Below are 23,773 nucleotides of genomic sequence, written 5' to 3' on the forward strand. Positions count from 1 at the left end.
ACTGTGCGGGAGAGCGATGCCGACTAGCATCGGAAACACATCAAATAGGTTCATAAAAGTTTAAATCAACCTGTCGCCTCACCATCCACCTTCCCGACACCAAACACAGATGGCTATGAGGCGCAGTGTAGGGTTTTGCATGTCTACACATGAATATACACATATAAACATATACTATGTTCAAAACAAGTATGACACTTGCACATATTTAAACCTACTGCATGCATACACATGCACAGACATATAAACTCGATCCGAACATAAACTTAATCCTTGGATTAAATTAAACACAAACACACACAAACACAAAACTCTCTGCATGCTGGTATAGCACGCAAGGAAACTTACAAAATAAAATTCACAAACATATGTATCAGGAATCTGGTTATTTCAAAGCTGATGAAATAGAAAGAATTTGAATAATAGAAGTATTAAATCTGTTAAATAATGAAAATGTGTTATACAAAATGTTAGTTTATATAAATAGACAATATAAAAAAATAGAACTATTTTATGTTAAATCTTTTAACTTAATTAGGTAATTACATACACAAAAATAGTCAGAAAGAACCCTAAAAGAACGTTTAAGATAAAAAGCAACCAGAACTTTAAATATACTCAAACAACTCTTTTCCTTTGCAAATATTAATGTAGCCTATACTCTTTTTAATTTGTTTTTTAATTATAATTATTATTCTTTTTCTATTTGGATTTTGGCATTATTTGACCAGAAATAATAAACTGCAGAAAACAGTCACGCTACTTGCTCTGCAAACAGGTGTGTTCATGACTATAAATACAAATAAAAATAATAAAATGAGAAAATATGACTTTGCAACATCAAGCAGCATTAGGCATGGGCCAGTATAAGAATCTGACAGTATGATATCCTAAAATATATTTTCTTCTGAGAAACTTTTAAAACATTTTTGAGCAGTAAACATGTCAGGCTAAATAATTGAAATGAATCACAGATTTCTTTACGATTTAAAACAGCCTCTTTGGTCTTTACTGCAGGAGATACTGTTGTCCTAAAAAACAAAACATTAAAAAAAATCTTACATATACTGTAGGAACGGTGCAGCAGGAAATGTTGGCGGTTTTAAAACCTTGACTTTTCCAAACTGCGGTAAACCTTGAATATAGTTATTGTCCCATGCCTCAGCAGCATAACACTGATATTTATGATCTAAAAATTTATTCTTTAAAAAAGTCTCAAACAAAAAGATTCCAATGGTGCCGCCTGTTGGTGCATGAAGAATATGGTCTATATTCTGCGAATGTAAAATATTTTATAACAATTAATTATTTTAGTGTCCATTTCATTTAGCATGCGCATTATTGGGGGGATCCACATTTTTTACATACCGTAAACCAGAGTTTCTGCAGGTTTTACAAAGATTAAATTTAAGACTTTTTATATTTTTAAGACCATTATGAATGAAATTTTAGACTCATAAAGGGCTAAAGGCTAAAGAACTTTTCAAATGGCCCAGATGGAAAAGATTTTTATTTGCCCCATCAAAATAAAATTTCTTTTTAAAAATAAAAAAATGAACAAATGTTTTTAAAGTTTTAAAAACTATAACAAACTAAATCTATGCACAACAATCTGTCCAGGTTGATATCCACAGCAGTAAATACATGGAGCACGTTTAAACAAATGTTATTAGGAGTAAAATAATTAAACCATTATGATAAATAGAGTTAAAAACACCTTTTTGAATAAAAAGTTGAAAGTTTTATTAAGTTGAATTGTTGGTGATTGAATAGGTTTTGGCCAGATTGGGTAGAAAAACATGAACAAAAGAAAATAAAGACTTGTATAAAAAAGATTTAAGACCTACAACACAACATTTCAGTAAATTTAAGACTTTTTAAGGCCTAAAATGTTGAGTCTTCTATGAGAATACTGTAGGTCAAATATCGTCAGCTTAGTTAAACCTTTTATTAATTTATTGTTTTTATTTATTTTATAAAGCACTAAGGATGCTTTACAAACAGTAAAAGAACAAGAAAAGCAATAACGTTAAGAAGGTAGAGAAAATGGGAGACTAAAAACACATAAAAGACAAAAGACATGAGAACAAGTGACGAAAGAAACTCATTCTGTCTTTTAATGAGTGCTTATGTGCATTTATGAGAACTAGGCAGCACACTCAGGGCTGCAAGATGGATTTAATTTAGTATTCTTATTATTAAAATATCTGAATGAGGATCAAATGACTGAGTTGGTCTTTGAGAATAAAAGTCAACCTGTTTGTTCCTGCAGGTCTTCCTGTTTGACTGTGAATGTTTCTTCAATCTTCACATCTTCACTCTCCTCTTTAATAAACGGCATCTTTATAACAGTGTGGAGATCAGTCGATTCAGCAGGAGTTTTTCTCTGTGTTTGGACACTTTATCCTGTTTAAAATTAACAAAACAATAAAAATGTCCCGTTTAAAATAAATTAAACAATGAACAGATACAAAATAACTTCTCTTAACACTTGCTTAAACAGTTTCTTTTAATTATCAAAAAAAGAAATCAGGTAAAACATTTTTTTAAAAATAGAGGTAAAATTGGTTTTATATTCGCACATTCGGACTTTCCCCTTAATGATATAATTTCATTAAAGTATAACTTAAAGTAACTATAAAGTACAACATTGTTCACAGTCAAATAAACAGTGTTAATGTTGTTTTCAAGTCACACTTGCAAGCTAATTCCGATCAAATATTTAAAGTAACATGGTAAACAATATATAGACTGCTAAATGAACGAATGTGTGAATATAAAACCAACTTTACCTCTTATCAGAAAAGTTTGAGAAACCCTGCTTTAAAACACTATTACACTCTTTTCGGTTTCAAACAATAGCCCTCGGCTACTGATAATAAAATAGTACTACGTTGTATAAAGGGCTTAAATATTATTGTCCAAAGCAGGTACATAATTTAGCATCGGATAAAAAAAAATCTGAAACTTTAATTAAATCGGGTTATATCCGTAAACGTTTAAAAACACAAACCTTTCTCCAGTTGAATCACAGCGCTGAAGCGGCGCCGCCTGATGACGTCACACGTCACGACAAAATAAAAGTCTATTTTGTTTCGCTTTTTTGCCACTTACTGTTGCAGTCATGACTTATTTATACATTCTCCCATGTTTTTCACTTTATAATATTTCTGCTCTCTCTTTCTCTCTCTCTCACACATTACACATTTTAGGAGCTTTTTTGGCATGACAAATAACTACATTTGTATTGTCAAAGCAGTGCAGCGTCGCTGTGTACAAACAAGACAGTGAAAAAAGGGCAGTAGTGCAAACAAATATGGATATAAAATATAATACAGAGAAAACACAGAAATAAATAAAATAAAAATAGATTAATGAAATTAAAAATAAATTAATAAAAATAAAAAGATTAATAAAAAATATTTTAAAAATAGATTAGATTTCTCTCTCTCACACACACAAACACACACTTCAGTATTTAAAGTTGATCAAAAAAATTTAATCTAAACATTTTAAGCCAATTTTGAGAAACTTTTTTTAATCCAGTTCATGATGACTTGCATGTCTACTACACATTACTTCCTATTAATATCTGAGTCCAAATCTCATCCTCATAATTATGTCCTCTTCTATTTCTACAACCTCTATAGGCCTATATAGGGTTTCTTATTGTTTCATATAAATTGTCGTCTCTTATAATCTGTTCCACGTTTCCTGCCATTCTTTAGCAATCTTCAGTGATAATATTAAATTTACGAAAGCATTAAAGGGGTAGTTCACATAAAAATTACAATTCTGACATTTTTTTCATCCTCTACTTGTTCCAAACCTGTGTGAGTTTCTTCTGCTGAATGGAAATGAAGAGAATAGGCTACAGGGTCAAAAGGCAGCCACTATATGGTTCAACAGCGCCTACTTTGGGCATGGCTGCTTTTTTCAACATTTTCTGGCACACAAAATGTTCTCAGAACTCGATTACAACTTAACCACTAAAGTCACAGTCAAAGTCAATGTTTTTGGTTCCTTTTCTGGACTTTTGAGCATCTCGGGACTCTTGCTGTGTATGACAGATGAGGGAGTTCTCTGATTTCATCTAAAGTGTCTTCATTTGCATTCTGAAGATGACCAAAGTTCTCAGGGGATTAAAACAACAGGTAGAGGGACAATCGTTCTCGAGTGCCTAGTGTACACTATAACACGCATTCCACCACTGCTGATATACAGCCACATTGCACTGCTTTATTTATTTATGTATTTATTTATTTATTTATTTTTATTGCAATAACAACAGGCCATTACAACAAATAGAAATACAAAAACTGATAGCACTGATACTTGTGATGATATTGCCAGGTAGGAGGCGACGTTCGCGCCACCTTGCACAACGTTCCCTGAAAGTTCCCTAAAGGTAATAAAAATCCAGAACCTTTACAGAACATTAGGGACGTTCTTAAAACGTTCTCTTTTAGTCATAAAATAACGTTACCAGTATGACTTAAGGAGGACATTCTGTTTTGGCCATTCTATGGTCACATAATAACGATACAAAGAGAACCTTTCTAACATTTACAGAACGTTTTCACATGGTCTTTTTAGTCATATAATAACGTTATGAATATGACTTTAGGAGGACGTTCTGTTTTGGTCCTGCAATGGTCACTTAATAACGTTACAAAGAGAACTTTTTTAACATTAACAGAACGTATCTACATAGTCCTCCTTTAGTCATATAATAACGTTTCGAATAAGACTTTAGGAGGACGTTCTGTTTTGGTCCTGTAATGATGTTACAACAACATTTCACAGCACCTGGAATTAACACAAATGAGTTTGAAGTTACAGTGTGTCTCATCCATTTGTGATTAATGTAAAAAACAATTATCTACAAAGGACAAAAGTAGCAAAAATGGACAGTATGTGATGGCTTTACTGTGTTAAACGGAAAAGGTTTTGTCAAAGAGTATCTTTTATATTCTCTTGTGAATGTCTACGCATATTTGTATGCACAAACACAAGTGATAATCAGAGGGAAAAACATCTTTGTTACATACCAGGTGAATAAGAGGCTTTCGAGAGAGCTGAGCTGAGCTGCTCACACATGTTCTGTTCAACTAAAAAACGGAGGAAAGAAAACAAAATTGGCACAGAAACAAGTTACATTTTGATTGTTAAAATGTGAAGACACTTTTGGAAAGAAATAATTGACCTGTTAAGAGTGTGTTGACTGTCTTACAGAAACCAGTAAAGAGCTGCATGTGCTTTAAGAGAAATAAAGGACTCTAAAGGACTCACATAAAGAACAAGTTCAGTGATAAATAAATGACAAAAAAAATGCTAATAGTTAGCTCATATCAATATATTGACTAAACTTGACAAATAAAACCTCAATGTGAAGTTCAGAAATTGTTTCTTTTAACAAATGATAATATATCACTGTATAATAATATAAGACTTACATGACTATTATATAAGTGAATGTAGCTGTATGTATTGAGACATCAGTGTGGCTTGAGTCTTCAATGGTCATTTGCATCTTTACACAAAGACTTCAGCCAAGCAACTCTGAGAAGCTTCTACAAAAACAACACACAACTCTTGCATTACCTTTTAACCAGGCTTGGGAAAAAATAAATTGAAATGTCTTTCAAATCAAAATACCTCAACATAAGTGTGTCAATATTATCAACAACATGCAGCAGCCAAACTAAAAAATAAGCTTCCATCAATAGTCCTATTCACCTTATTCTCAGATGTCGAGCGGGTGCTGCCATTTGAATCTTTTTGTCTCGCGACTTCCGGTCACATTCACTTCCATTCATTTTTTGACGTTAACAACTGCTCGTTACGCTGCTTGATGTTGCAATTTAATATTTTCTCATTATATTATGCTTCTTGGTCTGTGTAGTCATGCAAACATTTGTTTGTTGAGCAAGTAGTTTGGCTATTTTCTGCCGTTTATTATTCCTAGTCATTTCTCCCATATGCGACTGAATCGGAAGTTCTAAGACAATCGCGAAAACAGGCACACTTCCGCGTTTTAGAATAAGGTCAATAAAACAAAAGCAACAAATCAAATGAAGATGGCTAAAGTCAACTTATTTTCCCAATACATCATTAATTCTCTGTAAAACTGGTTTGTAAAGCTGCTGGACTTTCCATCCCCCACTGTATGTGTCTTGAGTCTTCACTGCTCTCCACTGCTCATTTGCATCTTTATACCAGCATTAATGGAGGGCAATTGAGTCTTATCCAATCACATTCCAGGTCCTGTAGCTCAGCAGGGTTGCATCTATATATTCTGGGTTCCTAACAGAAACGTCATTGGCTTATTTTGCTTAGTAAAGAGATCAACTTTGTATGACAAACTACGATTGTTGATTCCTACATTGGGATTATTACCAACAACAACCTACAAAGAAAAGCCCACTGAGGCCATTTCTCATCCCACATATTCATTGAAGACTGGAAAGGTGAGTTGCACATTCTGAATTTACTCTTAAATAATATCTGAATGCTAACATTATAAAATGTAAAATCTAAACATGCGTGGATGCACTGTTCAACGTTGAATTAAAGTTCTTCAGTCATTTTTAAAAGCTTCATTACAACTTTTTATTTAGTTTTTTGTTTGTTTGTTTATTTGGTTATGAATATTGTTTTTATCCTGACAAATGGACCGTAGCCCAGTTTCAACCCAAGTTAACCTAGTTAAGTTTCAACCTATTACATATATAGGTTGGAACCTGGCAGGCAGTTTGGGAGAATTTGATGTTTCCCCATTTAAACATACAAAGAGGTGGCAACATCAGTTGAATGCAAGTGAATGAGTTAAAGCTATGGATAAAGAAATGCAATCATTTAAAGAAAATGCAACCTCCTATCAACCTACCTGAAGGTGAAGATCTGGGGGGTAAATGCTTTTTTTTTTTCAAAAAAAAAGACTTTTATTTTGGCGTGGTCATATAGCTGCGCCGCTCCCGCACTGTGATTCAACTGGAGAAAGGTTTGATTTAAAGCTTTTAGACCGATGTAATCCAACTGATTAAAATTTCAGGTTGTTCATTTCCCAGACAGCACACATACGTTGGGCCGACGTCGGCCGAAGGTCAACACGTCGGCCCCTTTAATTCTAACATCGGTATATGGTCGGCCAAACATACGCATGAGCGTTCGGTCGTGTGTTCTATTGTTCCAGCTCAACAAACGTCGGCTCTGCATCGGTTAACGACCAGAGGCCGACGAAGCACTTCATAAGCACTTTATCTCTCATGCCCATGAAAGAATCCGGCAACATATTTGGTTTACAAGTAGGTTTTTGCGTGCATAATAAATTAGACAAACGCGACATGCATCATGTCTATACTGCGTCGGTCGGTCCAGCTTTAAATAGCCTACATTAATGCAGTAAAACTGACCAAAATGCCTACAATACATGATTTCAATTCATTAAAATATAAAAAGTTTTATTGTTATGCTTTAATAATGAAAACGTTGTTTTTTTCTGGTGTTAACTGCTGTTTGCTTTTTTTTATTGTGGCTTTTTCTAATACATTTTCCCAGTGTAAAAATCAAGTATGTTCTGCAATTCGGCTGTTTAATTAAAATAAACACCTTTTTACAGAGTGACATCTTTGTTTTATATATACTTGCATTTATATTTATTGGTTATTTATTTTTGACAGTGAATCTGATGCACAAATAAAGTGTTTGTTTTGTAACAGTTTAGTAGGCTATAAAGCTCGTCTTAAAGATAATAGCGTATATAAAACTGCTAAATACATTTTAAATTCAAGATTTAAAATACAAGGTTATTATTTAAATTGTCTATGGAGTGATCATGTTTATAAATGTAATACTGCAAGACTTTAATGTGCGCGCGCGCGTCTTCCAACACTGGAGCGGAGAGGATGTTGCTATGGGAAACGAAGCTACAACACGACACGACACCACCTAAAAGACACAACACGACTTCTCTCAAGCTGCCGTTTTGACTGTTTTCAGGTAAGTTTAGTCCCTAAAACAAAGCAAATACTACATAAAACTGTTCCTCACACATTTATTATTGGCAATTGATGAATATTCAGTTGAATATTATGTTATATAAGAGTGGAGGTCTTCGTAAAAGTCCGTTAGCATATTAGCACTGGTAACGTTAGCGTCGTGGTAATATTACGTTAACTTACTTAATGTTAGCTCTTGTTAAACTTGTTTGTTAAAATTTTGGCTTTTATTTATTCTTTATGTGTAGATGAGAGGTTTTGTCAATGTTTTATTGAATGCACTCCATATGTAGTCTAAAATACGCATTGTAATGTTACTGTAAAGGACCGTGAATCAAAAGTTCAATCGTGTTTTGATATTTCATGGTATCTTAAACTAAATGTTAAGTAAAAAAGTGTTCTGTGGTTTCAGGAGTGAGAGAATAACCTCCTGCTACAGAAAATATAACTCAAGATTCCTAAATTTCTGAAGGGAGCTGATCACAGAGATGCAGGAAAGACAGGTAACTTTAAGCATAGGATTAATTCATATGAATTTCCATTGCACATCATTATGCACATGTTACATGTCTATATATTATGCATCTGTTACTTGTCTTTATTGCAGTTGTTTTAAGAAAGTTTTGACATTGAAACATGTGAGTGGTATTAAATTTCACATCACATGATTCTTCAGAACTTAGTAAATATATAGATTTGCTGCTAATGAAGTAATATTTGTGATTTTCATTTTGTTTAATTTTTTCTGATTAATTGATTTATTAAATCTTAGAAAAAAGTTTACACTAAATTATATGTCATCACATCTGTTTTTAGCATTGATAGCAATCCGAAATGTTTCTTGAGCAGCAAATCAGCACCATTTGATAATCACCATTATATTAGTTCAACCTCAAGCACTAAATCAACATCTTAAAAAAAGATTTCTGAAAGATCAAGTGACACTGAAGACTTGAGTAATGATGCTGAAAATTTAGCTTTACATCATAGCTATGAATTACATGTATATTTACACTGTTCACCCATCCCTTACACCTTAACTCATCCTCAAACAAGTCAATTTAAGCCCTAAATGAATAATTTTTGATTTGTACAGGCATGATATGCAACTTGTATTCAGTCGTTTTGTTTTTTCTTTCTTTTGCTTTTGTTTTCCACATCAACTGAAAAGGAGGTCTAAGTTTAACCTAAGTGCCGTGTTGCTGATGAACATCTTTATATGTAAGAATATTTTTGACTGACTGCCAGACACTTGTCAAACAGTGATGAGCAAACGAGGGGCCGTTCTTTTAAAAAGATCAGGGAGATGCAAGTCTGGAGATTAATATACATTTTAATTCAAAATTGATTTATCTGGAAATATTTCATAATGTTTTGAGATATGTGCCCTATATGCATTTAGATCTCCATGCATGTTTAAAATACTTTTAAATTTAACAACGGCTGCAAGTTATAAAAACATAAACAAACACAAAAATGTTAAAGTAAATTGAGAAAACATTTTCATCAGTTTGACAACAGGTAGATCAGCTCCTGACAGACATGTTAACAGATCAGTTTAACTCTTATTAAATTCATTCATTCATTCATTCATTCATTCATTCATTCATTCATTTTCTTTTCTGCTTAGTCCCTTTATTAATCTGGGGTAACCACAGCGGAATGAACTGTCAACTTATCCAGCATATGTTTTACGCAGTGGATGCCCTTCCAGCTGCAAGCCATCACTGGGAAACAACCATATACGCTTGTTCTCACTCATACACTACAGACAATTTAGCCTACTCAATTCACCTGTACCCCATGTCTTTGGACTTGTAGGCAAAAACCGGAGCACCCAGAGAAAACCCACCAAACGCAGAGAGAATTTGCAAACTACACACAGAAATGCCTGCTGATCCAGCTGCGGCTCGAGTCAGCATCCTTGCTGTAAGGCGACAGCACTACCTATTGTGCCACCACAAATATATTCATAAGCTCTCAGAAAATTCAATAAGAGAATTCATTCATTCATTTTAAGAGAATTAACTGCACAATTACTTGAAATGTGTGGATGGGATTACATTATTTGTTAACCCAAAGTGAGTTTCTCTTTCTTTGCAGTATTGGATGCCTGATTGCAGTTCAACTCCAAACTCAGTTGGACCAGCTGATCAGTGTCTTCAGTATTACCACAAGCTACTGGGCAGATGTGTGGACAGCTATGAGCCAAACTTGGGACGTTTGGTTTTTAGGTAATACCAGTGACAAAGTATTCAGTAAATTGCTTATAATAAAAGATGCTCACTGCTTACCCCCTTATAGTTAAGTTGTTTGCAGTTTCATTGTTGTAAAAATACCATACTTTTTCCTTTTTTTATAAGCAGGTGTGACTGTCTAGGCAGCAGAAACAAGACAACTAATCATAGTTGAGTTGAGATTAGTATTATCAACTTGACTAGTTTGGTTGCAGACTTGTTCAATACTTAACAATTTGTATAAGTTACAAGATCAATGGTCCTGCTATCAATGTTTGTGTAACTTAAATTCATTACAGTTTAGATACAATCAAATGTCCAAACCATCTCTGAGTGAATGACATCAAGGAAACAGGATCAAAAAGATCATTCATTATAGAATGTTTCATAGGTAACAGCACATCCTTTGTGAAAAATAATTTATTTTTGTGCCATCATTACAAGACAAAATACATTTCAACTGATTTCAGTTGGTTATATTTTTCAGGTCCTCCTGATCATTCTGTTCTCCTGGTTGTGAGGATGTGCAGAGGCTGTATTTGTCAGTGTTAAAAGACTTGTGCAGCTGTATCCAGACATACAAGCAGCCGACAAAGAGTTCTGGAGCAGGACAGACAGGTAGTTCACAGTGGCTAGGCTAGAAGTTTATACTTGGGTGGCCAGAAAGTGGCCTCCGCTATTTTGGGGGTCCATACAAATACACCAGTGTAAGCTATACTATTGCACAGAAAAAATTAAATGAAAGAATTAATTAATCGGTTGAACACAAAATATTTTAAAGAAAGCTTAAGTATCAAGGCGGCAATATACAGTATGTTACATTGTAGTACATGAGCTGGCTAATACAGATTCGTAAATGTTTAGTTGTTAAGATTAGTTAAATACTATATCCTTTACTGAGACCTGTTGCATATACAGCTTTAACTGAACTGAATTTAACTAGAACTACACCAGCATTCCAAGTCCTCTAGACTAGCTTTTTGCACTGGTGCGTCTAAAATGTTTGATGGCATTGCATTTAACACTGCAATTTTACATGTTAATTTTTTTTTAAATTACAATCCATATAGGCAATATTGACTTGTAAATGATTAACTAAAATCGGGTCAACACACATTATGGGGATTGTGTGTAGAATTTTGAGGAAATTAATGAATTTAATCCATTTTGAAATAAGACTGAAACATTAAAAATGTGGAAAAAGTAAAGTATCAATACTTTCCGGATGCATTGTATATGGTTTTTAGCGCGTTATCAAAGACTTAAAAAAATAGTCCAACATTATTTACAGCAGCAAAAGACCCTCCACATCAAAAGCTACTGGTCAGCTCACGATTCAGCAAACATCTGAAAAACAAATAGCTTATTATGCCTTCACAAGAAATCAGTGTTTTTGAGTCTAATGAAGATAGTACTATTTTATTAAATTATTATTTAGCCTGGCATGTTTACTGTTACAAAATATTTTAAATGTTTCTTAAAACAAAACATATTGTGTTCAATGGGGAAAAAGTAGCTGTTTTTTACACAGAGATAAAAAAAAACACATTTCAGAGCAGTAATCACAATACTGTGAAACTGTGATATTTTTATCCAAGATTATACCCTCAGAATTTTTTAATTTATTTTTTTTCAGTTGGCCTATATTCTGTTTTTCTATGTTCTTGGAAATGCTGCTGTGCATGAAAATGTGACGATATATCCGGTTCTATAGTTAATTCTGAAATAAATCTTAAAATGAAACAATATTTAAAAATGCAATATTTAATGTGTCAGACACTAAATAAACATGTCAATTCATTTATATTAATCTGATTCCTTAACAGTGGCACAGAGGGTAGCACGTTTGCCTCACAGCAAGAAGGTCGCTGCTTCGAGCTTCGGCTGGGTCAGTTGGCGTTTCTGTGTGAAGTTTGCATGCTCTCCCCGTGTTGGCGTGGGTTTCCTCCGGGTGCTCCGGTTTTCCCAAGTCCAAAGACATAGGTGAATTGGGTATGCTAAAATTGACCATAGTGTATAAGTGTGTGTGAATGAGTGTGTATTGGTTACAGCTGGAAGGGCATCCACTGCGTAAAACATATGCTGGATAAGTTGGCCTTTCATTCCGCTGTGGTGACCCCAGATTAATAAAGGGACTAAGCCCAAAAGACAATGAATGAATGAATCCTTAACAGTTAAAATTAACCATTTGAGCGTGCTTAGTTTAGGGTATGTTGTGCCATTAAATTGTCAATAGGTTTTATTTTTTTCTACATTTTAAATCTGCTTTAGCTTTCTTCTTTCCTATAAACCTGGAAATATAAAATATATATTTTTGGTTTTTAACAAATTGCTTATTTTATTCTTAGATTGGTGTACGCTGATGGTCTGCTGAGAATTCTGCTGAGTTGAAGGGATCCTCCTGTCAGACAACCTCTCCAAAGTACAATAGGACTAGTAAGTAACATCTTAAACATACACTACTGTTTCATAGCTTTTAGGTTGGTAGTAAATTCTCTTCTGATAGTGTCAGCTTTATTTAATTAATACAGTCAAGCAGTAATACTGTGAATTTAATACAATGTATATAATTAATAGTGTCACATGATCCTTCTGAAAAAATAGTATTCCAATGTACTGATTCTCTCCTCAAGCTGTTTTTTTATATATAAAACATTTTAAATAAACATATTTTTAGTATTCTTGATGTATGAAAAGTTTATTTTTAAAAGCATAGTATTTATTTGAAAAAAAAAAAAGTTTGCTCTTTGATGATTGCTAGCAATCAGACATGTTTCTTTAGAACAAAAAGAATTTGTGGAAAAAAAGTATTCTCACTGAGCGTTGTTCAACTGTGGTCCAACACGTCATTTAAGTTTTCAAATAAGCCTAAAAGACCTGATTAGCTGCATAAGGTGCATTTAATTAGAGAGTTGAATATATCATTTCTTTTTATATCCTCCTCTATAGCCTACATATAATAGAAGTTGTTTGCTGAAAAACCTTTTTGTAGCAGAAATAAAGCTATGATTAGGCCCACCCGGATTTTTCGCAGAACTCCGCAGATGTTTAGCCTATCATTAATTCTGTTTATTTACTTGAGTAAATGTGTGTAAATCTATATTTATTCAGTTTTTTTATTAATTTCAGTAATATTATTGACTAATGTGAAAATGTTCATCTTATTTATGTACAATGAGGTTTGTACAGTAATGTTTTCTGTCTTACTAGATATGTTACATGAAAAACTTGCTTTATTTACCAAATAAAGTGAATCTAATTGGATTTGCATTTAAACATTAAATAAAACTTTAAAATATATTATTTTTTATTTCATATATTAAGGTTTTAGTTATGATACTCCCAAAATAATTCCGCAGAAATCCGCAGACTTCCACCAAAATTTTCAGCAGAAATAGCAAAAAACATCCGCAGATTCCTCCTGGCCCTAGCTATGATAAATTAAATGTGGTGTACAGTGTGACATTTTAGTTGACGAAACTTAGTTTATTTTGCATGTAATGTGGTATCTGAAGATTTGTACATATATTTAGATACACATTTATACTAACACAATGATACTAAAAACCAAAAAAAAAACATTCATTATGATTTCACAAGGAATTTAACTTTCAAATGGCTTTTCTGAAAATTAGTGCTCAGACACACTCTTTAAGTTTAAATTAAATTACACATTTTAGCTAGGCACTTGCATAACACATACTCCAGTTATATGTCATGAAACAAATAATATATATTTGTGGTAATATGAACTGCTGAAATGCTAATCTTTCTCCTTTTGGTTTCTTGCTTTATTTAAGGGTTCCCACTACAAGGATTAGATTTGGCTACTGCAGTCCCGGTTTGGGCCAGCCTCACTTGTGAAGACTAAAGATGAAGACAACATACAAGAACAATTTAGAGGATGGCGACACACTTATTATTCCACCTATATATCCCCTTTTATGTGTAAGCAACATTCCACAAGATAAAACAAAACTAAATGACAGGTTATTTCTTTTAATTTTGTCTGTTTTCTTGGAACATTGTACACAATTTACAACCAGTTTTATATATATATGTCAGAGCAAGAAAATATGATGTTTTCTTCTGGAGAGAGTCTTATTTATTTTATTTCGGCTAGAATAAAAACAGTTTTGAATTTTTAAAAAAAACATTTTAAGGTCAATATTATTAGCCCCTTTAAGCAATTTTTTTCGACTGTCTACAAAACAAACCACCGATATACAATAACTTGGATAATAACTTTAGTCTTTAAATGTCACTTTAAGCTGTATAGAAGTGTCTTGAAGAATATCTAGTCAAATATTATTTAATCAGTTATTAGAAATGAGTTCTTAAAACTATTGTGATTAGAAATGTGTTAAAAAATATTTCCGTTAAACAGAAATTAAGGGATTTTATATATATATATATATGACAAAATCTGTTTTGTGTCGTGCATTAGAGTTTGCTTAAAAAAAACTGGTTATCTCTGAGAAGTAATGTTATTTTATATTATTGATGTGTTATTAGTTCAGAGGAGATTGCAAATTGTTGAATGCCATTTATAAAAAAATTGTAAAAAAAATTGACTACAGACTTTAATAAGATTTTATCAAATTATTTTAATTTGTATGATTTTATTTACTACTGTAAATATTGTTTGCTTGGTATTTATTTTGTGTTTGTGTCCTCTTTTATTATTGTAACTCCCTGAAGAAAGTCTTTTGGATACTGAACACATGACTGGTATTATCTTGTATTTTAAGATTATAGTCTTGGAAACATGCATTTTCTTTAACACTATTTAAGAAATTATAAGCATTATAACATGTGCTTACACAAGTTATTTTTGATTTTACTATAGTAAACTATAGTCACCTTAGTGTACATGTTTTGAAGCACTTGTAAATATTCATATGGTCTTAATGTAAATGCTGCAATGGACTTTGTATTTAAAATCTTAGTTGCACATTAGTTCAGCCATGGTTATAGTACAACTTGTTGGTTTTGTTTTAAACGTGGTAAAACATGGTGATGTGTGATAAAAGTATGTTAATCTATTTGTATGTTTGTGAAAAATATTAATAAATCTTCAACTGTTATTGAGAGTGGTGTGTCGTGTTTATTATAAATAAGCAGCTGCTGCAGCTAGTGGTCCATAAGTATGAGCAAAACGCCTGAGAACAGCGCCTCCGCGGAGCGGCCGGTATTTCCGGTTGCGTCGTCCTAACGTCGGCCGGACAGCGTTTCCGATCATTTGCCGACGTCGCGGCGACATTTTGCCAATTAGCAAACGCTCCCTGAGCGACATCGCACCGATGGAGTTTTGAAAATCGGCACGACGTCGGCCCAACGTATGTGTGCTGTCTGGGTTAATGCTAGATGTACCTGCTGTTTACAATATTTTAACATTTATACAAATAAAGTATTATTTTACTCACAGTAAGGTCTATTGTTTGAATAATATAGGATAAACTTTATTTGTCCCAGAGAAGAAATTCTTGTCTTGTGCAAAAGAGTGCTACAACGTTGCTGTAAGCAGACAATTAAATAAATAAAACAAACAAAATAATTAACAACATTTGTTAAAGTTTAAATAAAGCAGCATTAAAGTGTAAATTAATTGTTTTAATGAAGGTTTAATTTTTTAAATTGCATAATGTCATTCTATTCTAAATATCACTATATATAAGAAATAGAATAATGTTACTAGTTTTAATCAGCTTATTTGTGGCTATTGTTTCTTGCTCGCACTTACCTGATTTATTTTTGTTAATTACTCTCATATAAAGAAACTGTTGAAGCAAGTGTTGAAAAGAAGTTATTGTGTCTGTTCATTGTTTTATTTATTTTAAACAGGACATTTTTATTGCTTTGTTAATTTTTACAGGATAAAGTGTCCAAACGCAGAGAAAAAATATATATTATAATGAATGACTAGTTAAAACATGTAGTAGTAATGAATAGTTTTTATTTGAAGTACACCTTTTTTACCTCCCTTTCATAATTTAAGATAAGTCTTTTATGTCTGTAAAGTTTCAGCTTAAAACACCCATCAGATTATTTGTTATACATTTAGAACGTTGAGATTTTTTGCTTTAAACACTTCGACTTAGTGATTAAACACGTTTTTTAAATTTTCTTAAAATGTATAGAGTAGAGGATTTGATTAACTCCAAATACGTGTGTCTGTGTATGTCAGAAAGTGGAGGGAGAAATGCCAATAAGTCATGACTGCAACAGTAAGTGGCAAAAAAAAGACTTTTATTTTGGCGTGGTGTGTGACGTCATAAGCATGCGCTGCCCCCGCGCCGTGATTTAACTGGAGAAAGGTTTGTTTTAAAGCGTTTACCCTTATATAAAGCGATTGATAAAGTTTTTTTTTATTCAGTGCTAAATTATGTACCTTGTTGACAATATTATTTTAACATTTTATACAACTAAGTACTATTTCACTCACAGTAATGAGATCTATTGTTTGAATAAAGATAGGATAAACTTTTTGTGCCTGAGAGGAAATTTGTCTTGTGCAAAAAAGTGCTACACGTTATAGAGGTAAAGTTGGTTTTCAATTCACACATTCGTTCATTTAGAAGTCTCTATATTGTTTACCATGTTACTTTGAATATTAGATCTGAATTAGCATATAAGTATAACTTGAAAACAACATTAGCACTATTTATTTGACTGTGAACAATGTTGTACTTTGATAGTCATTGGCTGCTAATATGATTTCACTATTCAGAGCTTGCAAATAATACTTTTTATGAAATTATATTATTAAGGGGAAAGTCAGAATTTGCGAATATAAAACCAATTTTACCTCTATTTACACTTTGCTGTAAGCAGACCAATAAAGTAAATGAAACAAACAACACGATTAAGAACATACCTGAATAAAGTTTCAAAAAAGTTACAGAGATGTAACAGTGTGTAATAAGTGTTTTAATGAAGGTCTAATTTAATGTTAGTCCATTCTAAATTTACATCAATATATATAAGAAATAAAGTACTAGCTTTTATCTGCTCATTTGAAGCAAGTGTTGAAGAGAAGTTATCTTATTTCTGTTCATTGTTTTGTTCATTTTAAACAGGATAAAGTGTCCAAACTCAGAGAAAAACTCCTGCTGAAGCGACTGATCTCCACACTGTTATAAAGATGACATTTATTAAAGTAGAAAGTGAAGACCTGAAGATTGAAGAAACATTCACAGTCAAACAGGAAGATCTGCAGGAACAAACAGGTTGACTTTTATTCTCAAAGACCGACGCAGTCATTTGATCCTCATTCAGATATATTTTAATAATAAGAATACTAAATCCATCTCGCAGCCCTGAGTGTGCTGCCTAGTTCTCTTAAATGCACAAAAGCACAGAATGAGTTTCTTTCTTGTTACTTGTTCTCATGTTTTTTGTCATTATTTTATGTATTATTAGTCTCCCATTTTCTCTACCTTCTTAAGGTTATTGCTTTTCTTGTTCTCCTACTGTTTGTAAAGCATCCTAGAGCACTGGTACTATATAAAATAAATAAATAAAAACAATCAATTAAAAAAGTTTAACTGAGCTGACGCTATTTGACCTACAGTATTCTCATAGAAGATATCTGCTATTACAGTGATAGTTTTGGCTAGAGTTAGAATTAAATCATTATTATAATAACTAATTACCAGAGCTATTGTGTTTAAACAGGGTTTCCGTGGGGTCTTAAAATGTCTTAAATTTACTTAAATATTGTGTTGTAGGTCTTAAGTCTTTTATAAACAAGTCTTCATTTTCCTTTGTTCATGTTTTGCTACCCAATCTGGCCAAAACCCATACAATCACCAACAAATTTAACTCAATAAAACTTTTTATTCAAAATTGACATTTTAACTCGGTTTATCATAATGGTTTAATTATTTTCCTTACAATAATATTTGTTTAAATGTGCTCCTTGTATTTACTGCTGAAGACATCGACCTGGACAAATTATTGTGCATAAATTTAGTTAATTATAGTTTTTAAAACAGTTTATTTTTTTAATTATTTTTTACATTTTAAAAAAGGTTTTGTTGGAAAAAGTGTATGGATACAAGTAAAGCTTGTTTTTATACAGTATAATTTTTTTTTTTTTGCTAAGAAATATATAAAATACTGTATTTTTTATATTAATTTATTCTTGTATTATTAAATGTATTTATTTATTTTTATATATAATTATAAATTTAAATTTTAACCCTGGTTTAAAGTATGTCAGAAAATGTGGATGCCCTAACTTCAAATATGCTGGATAAAATGGACACAAAAAAATTATTATTATTATAAAACATTGAACTAATTTATTCTAAATTATATGATGATGTTGTGGGACGACATAAAACAAAACTAATTATAGTGGAACAATAACGTTTAGCATTGCACTGACTGCAACTGGCCAACAAACTAGTTTAAAAATGACTTTTGCAGTTTAAGAAATGGATTACAGCATGCTGATGATATGCAAACATTTGAGTGTGAAGTTCGTCAGTATTGACCATATACTTTACGTACCAGCAGGCGCCGCCATTGGAATCTTTTTGCTTGAGACTATTTTTACAGAATTAATTTTTAGATCCTGAAAACAGTGTAAAGGCCCGCGCACACAAAGATATTTTCTGCGTTTTCTGTCGACATTTAACACCTTGTGACTATATAAAGGGCATCAATGTGATGGTGCACACCACACGCAAATCGCTAGGCATAAAAAAAGAAGAATTTTTAAAGAAACGCCTCGTGCTCGTTTTTTTATTTTTTCATTTGATGCGCGGCGTTAAAACCTTAACTAATCAGGTTGGCACTTTTGTTCATGTGCACGGAGCTGCTGAAGTTACAGTAAACAGCACTTGGAGGCGCTCAAGCGCAAAACTGTCAATGGGAGCACACATTGAAGAAGATGCCCAGAGGCGATATCAACGTGGAGCGGTTTATTGCTCTGTGAACAATAATCATTTCTTCATCGCTGGAGCTGCTACTTGAACCATCCATGCTTATTCGAGTCACTAGTAACTTTAAAGGGCCATGAAACCCCCCATTTCAGCAGGGTGTTTGCATACCTCTAGTTTGGAAAAAGTCAGGAAAGTGGGTTTGTCTTGCTCTATTTGGGTGGGAGTGTCGGTGGAGGTAAAATGGGCAGGGTTTGAATAAAAATGGGAGTTGCCTTTTGTGCACGCGCTTCTGACAGAGGAAAAACAAACACACACGCTGGGGAGAAAGACAGTGTGTTTAATGACAGTGAAATGTTTGATACCACAGGTCGTATAAGAGAAAAAAACCTCTGCACTTCTCTGTAACTCAGATGCACCCTGAAAGCCGTGTGTAGGTCATAAACCCCCGGGTTAACATTATTATTTGTATATTTACGTTGTCACTGTCCCTGATTGGACAAACAGTAGTTAACCTTTTTAGATGGCATTTCTGCATCGTCGGGTATTTAAAATATCTTAATGTATTATCTGAATGTCTTTATGTAGGTTTTCATCTAAGCATCAGTACATGCAAAAAGCCAAGAAAACAAAAACAAGTACAGGTGAAGTTTATTTATAAACTAATTTCGAGGATCACATGCTTATGATTGCTTGCAGCTGGTTTCGCATTACTCAATTTATGATTCACCAATCAGACGATTCCTAAACCACTATAAATACCCTGAGTTCCATATCATATTTGCTCACGCTCTGTGTTTTCGCGCCTTCTGATCAGCTGTGTTGTCGCGCACCTACTGAACGGCGGGACCGAGGGTGTGTCGCGTCGCGGGGGCACTTTAGATAATTTCGGAAGGGCACTTTCTATCCAAGACTAAAAAGGGCATGTGCACTGCACAGGTTAAGCCCTATGTGTGCACTTGCCTGGCTACTACAGAAGAGTTCTCGAGAACTCCCCTTTCGTCTTGCAAATGGGAGCCTCAGGCTCGTTAAGTGTAAACTTTTAAAATGAAATCAAGTAGTAAAGTATGTCATCTTGCCATCTCATCATCAATCCAGTTTACAGCAAACGTGGCATTAAGCATTTGCATGTGTTCATTCATTCATTTTCCTTCGGCTTAGTCCCTTTATTCATTAGGGGTTGCAACAGCGGAATGAACAACTAACTTCTCCAGCATTTTTTTAAAACTGTGGATGCCCTTCCAACTGCAACCCAGTACTGGGAAACATTTGTTATATAACATAATTTATCTACAATAATGCAAACTCAGAAATATAGGCGTAAGTTATGTGTACTTGCTATGAACATGCAGTATTTGTCTCAATCAGGTCTTCCAAGCAAGTTACAAATGTTTAAATCCAGTTGAAGATGCACATGAGGGAACACAACATGAATAATCTAGAATGAGTGCATTTGATCATCTGCATTTAAAGCCACAGGCACAAAAAGAGCTTGGTTTTCCTCTGACCGCCACAATTATATTTTCTTCAAGGTATATAATCTGATTTTGAACTAAAACCTCAGACACATTCTGAGAACACCAAAGACTTATTTTACATCTTGTAAAAGAAGGTTCATAAAAGGAACTCTTTAAAGGGATACCATTTACTCTCCGTTATGTGGTTTTAAACCTTTACGAGTTTCTTGATTCTGTTGAACACAAAAGAAGATAGTGAAAAAATGCTGGCTTTCTTTGTGTTCCATAAGAAAGGAAATGTTTAAAACCACATGACGGAGAGTAAATGGTAAGGTCATTTTAATATCTTGATGAAACATCCATCTTTTGCTTGTCACTTTGTGTCTTCGTACTAAAGTTAACAGTGTTTTTGTTGTTGTTTTTTTTAGACCTGATGGTGTTGAAAGAAGAGACTCATCAACAGAATGAAATGGAAGAGAAACTTCAAGAAGTAACGACTGATGAAAAACCCACACTGAATAAAAAGACTTCATCACGTGGAAGACCTCGGAAATCCAAATCTGCGTGTAATTTCAGCAGTAAACAGAGTAGAAAGAGTTTCAGTCAAAAGTCAAACCTTGATGTTCACATGAGAGTTCACACTAGGGAGAAACCTTACACCTGCGAACAATGTGGAAAGAGTTTTGGTCACATACAAGGCTTTGAAAACCACATGAGAATTCACACTGGAGAGAAGCCTTTCAGCTGTAAACAGTGTGGAAAGAGTTTCAGTCAAAAGGCAAACCTTGATGTTCACATGAGAGTTCACACTAAGGAGAGGCCTTACACCTGCGAACAGTGTGGAAAGAGTTTTACTTATAAACAGGGCTTTACAACCCACATGAGAATTCACACTGGAGAGAGGCCATACACATGCCAACAGTGTGAAAAAAGCTTCTATCATCCAGGAAACTTTGCAGTGCACATGAGAATTCACACTGGAGAGAGGCCGTACATATGCCAACAGTGTGGAAAAAGCTTCTACCAATCAGGAAACTTTGCAGCGCACATGAGAATTCACACTGGGGAGAGGCCTTACTCTTGCATCCAGTGTGGAAAGAGTTTTAAGCAAAATGGCACCCTTGAAGTCCACATGAGAACACACACTGGAAACAGAAGTTTTATTTGCACACACTGTGGGAAACATTTTTCTCAAAAACATGACCTTAACATCCACATGAGGATTCACACTGGAGAAAAACCTCACACATGCACACAGTGTGGGAAAAGGTTTACTCAAAAAACAATTTGTGACAACCACATGAGTATTCATACTGGAGAGAAACCTTACAGATGCACAGAGTGTGGGAAAACTTTCCCACATAAAAGCACACTCAAACACCACATGAGAACTCACACTGGAGAGAAGCCGTTTGCATGTACTCAGTGTGGAAAGCACTTCACAACCAAAGCTAGCCTCAAGAACCTCATGGATAATCACACTGGAACCATAGTGTTGACATGTGATCAGTGTGAAAAGAGTCTCACACGCAAAGACTCCATCAGGAAACACATCAGGAAGATTAACTCAGGAGAGGACCCTTTTAGATGCAGTGAATGTGGAAAGGGCTTTAAACATAAAAGAAGCCTCAACACTCACCTAAAGCTTCACATTGGATAGCAGAGTCCCCAAAATTGAGGTCTTGTCCACACAAACACTGGTATATTCAAAACAGCAGCTTTTTCATGTAGTTTGGCTGTCCATCCAAGTGAAGTTTATTTATACTTCTTTTGAGAGGATCACATGCTTATGATTGTCTACGGCTGGTCCTGCATTAGCCAACACATGATTTACCAATCAGATGATTCCTGACTCACTATAAATAACCAGAGTTTCTTACCAGGACAAGTGTGAACTTTTGAATACATATCAAGTTTTGTGAAGATGAAACCCTTTGAACACCTGCAGGGCTTCAAGAACCCAAAATAACTCTATATGTTGATAGATTGTATGACTTGTTTCATATGCAAACAAGTATTTGCATCTGAAAAGGTGTGAACCAAATGACCTACAGGAACTCAAGAGTTGTGACCCAACCAAAGAAGTAGGCCGATCTCCGAGGGTTACATCCTTTGTTATAAAGTAATGTCTCACTTTGGGTTAAGTTACCAATGAGTTAACATCGCTGCTGAGGAACTGCACTATTCATTGTCTTCGATAAAGTCTTCTCCCCGTAAGAGCTTTGGTCAGCTTACTTATTTTATGTATTAAAGTCATCTATGTAAAAATTAATTAAGCTGTATTCCTCCTCTTCCCATCTACTGTGTGCCACCACTCAAGCTAGATTAGCAACACCTGTGTTTTGCCCTATAAAAGTTTGTGTGTAAAAAGCTAGTGTGTTCAGTCTTGAGCCTTTACTGCCCAGTGCTCGCCCGATTCTCTTGAGAAGCTAAGTGACACTTTATTTTTATTGTTGTTGTTGTTGTTGTTTTTTTTTACCCTTGTGTCAGATTTGTTTTGCCTGTTTACTGGAAGCTCTGCTTCCGTCATTTCTGTTGTACTTTGTATTCTATTTTTCAAATAAAGATCAGTTGTTTCTTGTTTCTGAAACTAAACGCCTCAAGTTCCCTTTTTAATTTTGTGCTCTTGGGTTCATATGTTGAGGAGTTAGCTCAGCTGGGAAAAGCCCCAGCTTTGAGTCCAAGAAACTGGGTTCAATTCTCAAATGAAACCAACATGTAACATTCTATACATTGACAAGCCGTCCAAGAACGGTTAAGCCAAATACAGCAAAATCTAACAATGTGTTTCAACCTATTATGAACCGATAACCATATTTGTGCACATTCCACACTTCCGAATTGTTTATTAATTTACTTATCAAACATCAAATGAGGCATCCAGGGTGATTTTGCGAGCCCTTTTACTCGCTCTGGAAGAGTACAGTTCTTGAAGTGTTGGCGGGGAAGTGCCAGTAGCCGCATTTCCACTATCGGGCCAGTGCGAGCCAGGGCTTTTATCGGGCCGGGCCAATCGCCCGGGAGATGAGTAATGAGGCCAAAATTATGTTGCGTTTCCACTGTCGAGCTAGTAGTCGCAGCGCGTCCCCAGAAAGACCCACGAATTAAAAAACAAATTAAAAACCATTAAAATGAAGACAACCGAAACAAACAAATGACACGTTACTGTACAGCAGTACATTATATGTTTA

At 34.0% G+C, this 23,773-nt stretch overlaps 3 protein-coding genes across 28 annotated transcripts in view; 1 reads left to right on the forward strand and 2 right to left on the reverse strand.

Annotated features, from left to right (window-relative positions):
• Positions 1–3,053, reverse strand: part of LOC148681950 (uncharacterized) — an 8,929-nt gene extending 5,876 nt beyond the window's left edge. Inside the window, exons 1-2 of the mRNA XM_088650379.1 lie at positions 3,014–3,053; positions 2,257–2,406 (exon numbers count right to left, since the gene is read on the reverse strand). Of these exons, the coding sequence (XP_088506505.1) occupies positions 2,257–2,341 (85 nt within the window). The 5' untranslated portion in view covers positions 2,342–2,406; positions 3,014–3,053. The remainder of the gene's footprint in view (positions 1–2,256; positions 2,407–3,013) is intronic.
• The window catches only part of LOC148681932 (uncharacterized), a 398,953-nt gene that overhangs the window by 355,847 nt on the left and 19,333 nt on the right, over positions 1–23,773 (reverse strand). The gene's annotated exons all lie outside the window — the stretch shown is intronic.
• On the forward strand, positions 6,321–23,172 carry LOC148681952 (uncharacterized). 26 transcript variants are annotated; one of them, XM_088650427.1, is made up of 11 exons: positions 7,918–8,001; positions 8,413–8,503; positions 9,172–9,221; positions 9,631–9,929; positions 10,104–10,234; positions 10,725–10,855; positions 12,586–12,673; positions 14,038–16,777; positions 17,317–17,466; positions 21,011–22,246; positions 22,466–23,172. In XM_088650427.1, the coding sequence occupies exons 9-10, from the start codon at positions 17,382–17,384 to the stop codon at positions 22,240–22,242; spliced, it is 1,317 nt and encodes a 438-aa protein (XP_088506553.1). In that variant the 5' UTR covers positions 7,918–8,001; positions 8,413–8,503; positions 9,172–9,221; positions 9,631–9,929; positions 10,104–10,234; positions 10,725–10,855; positions 12,586–12,673; positions 14,038–16,777; positions 17,317–17,381; the 3' UTR covers positions 22,243–22,246; positions 22,466–23,172. The 26 variants fall into 26 exon arrangements, 15 of the variants coding, with proteins under 15 accessions (XP_088506565.1, XP_088506562.1, XP_088506563.1 ...); XM_088650428.1 differs by lacking the exon at positions 9,172–9,221 and adding exons at positions 10,364–10,407; positions 10,537–10,628 and having other exon boundaries at positions 9,822–9,929; positions 10,708–10,855; positions 14,038–16,554; positions 21,011–23,172; XM_088650430.1 differs by lacking the exon at positions 9,172–9,221 and adding exons at positions 10,364–10,407; positions 10,537–10,628 and having other exon boundaries at positions 9,822–9,929; positions 14,038–16,554; positions 21,011–23,172.

This window comes from Danio rerio, chromosome 4 (genome assembly GCF_052040795.2).
Source record: "Danio rerio strain M-AB ecotype USA chromosome 4, GRCz13ab, whole genome shotgun sequence".
NCBI lineage: Eukaryota > Metazoa > Chordata > Actinopteri > Cypriniformes > Danionidae > Danio > Danio rerio.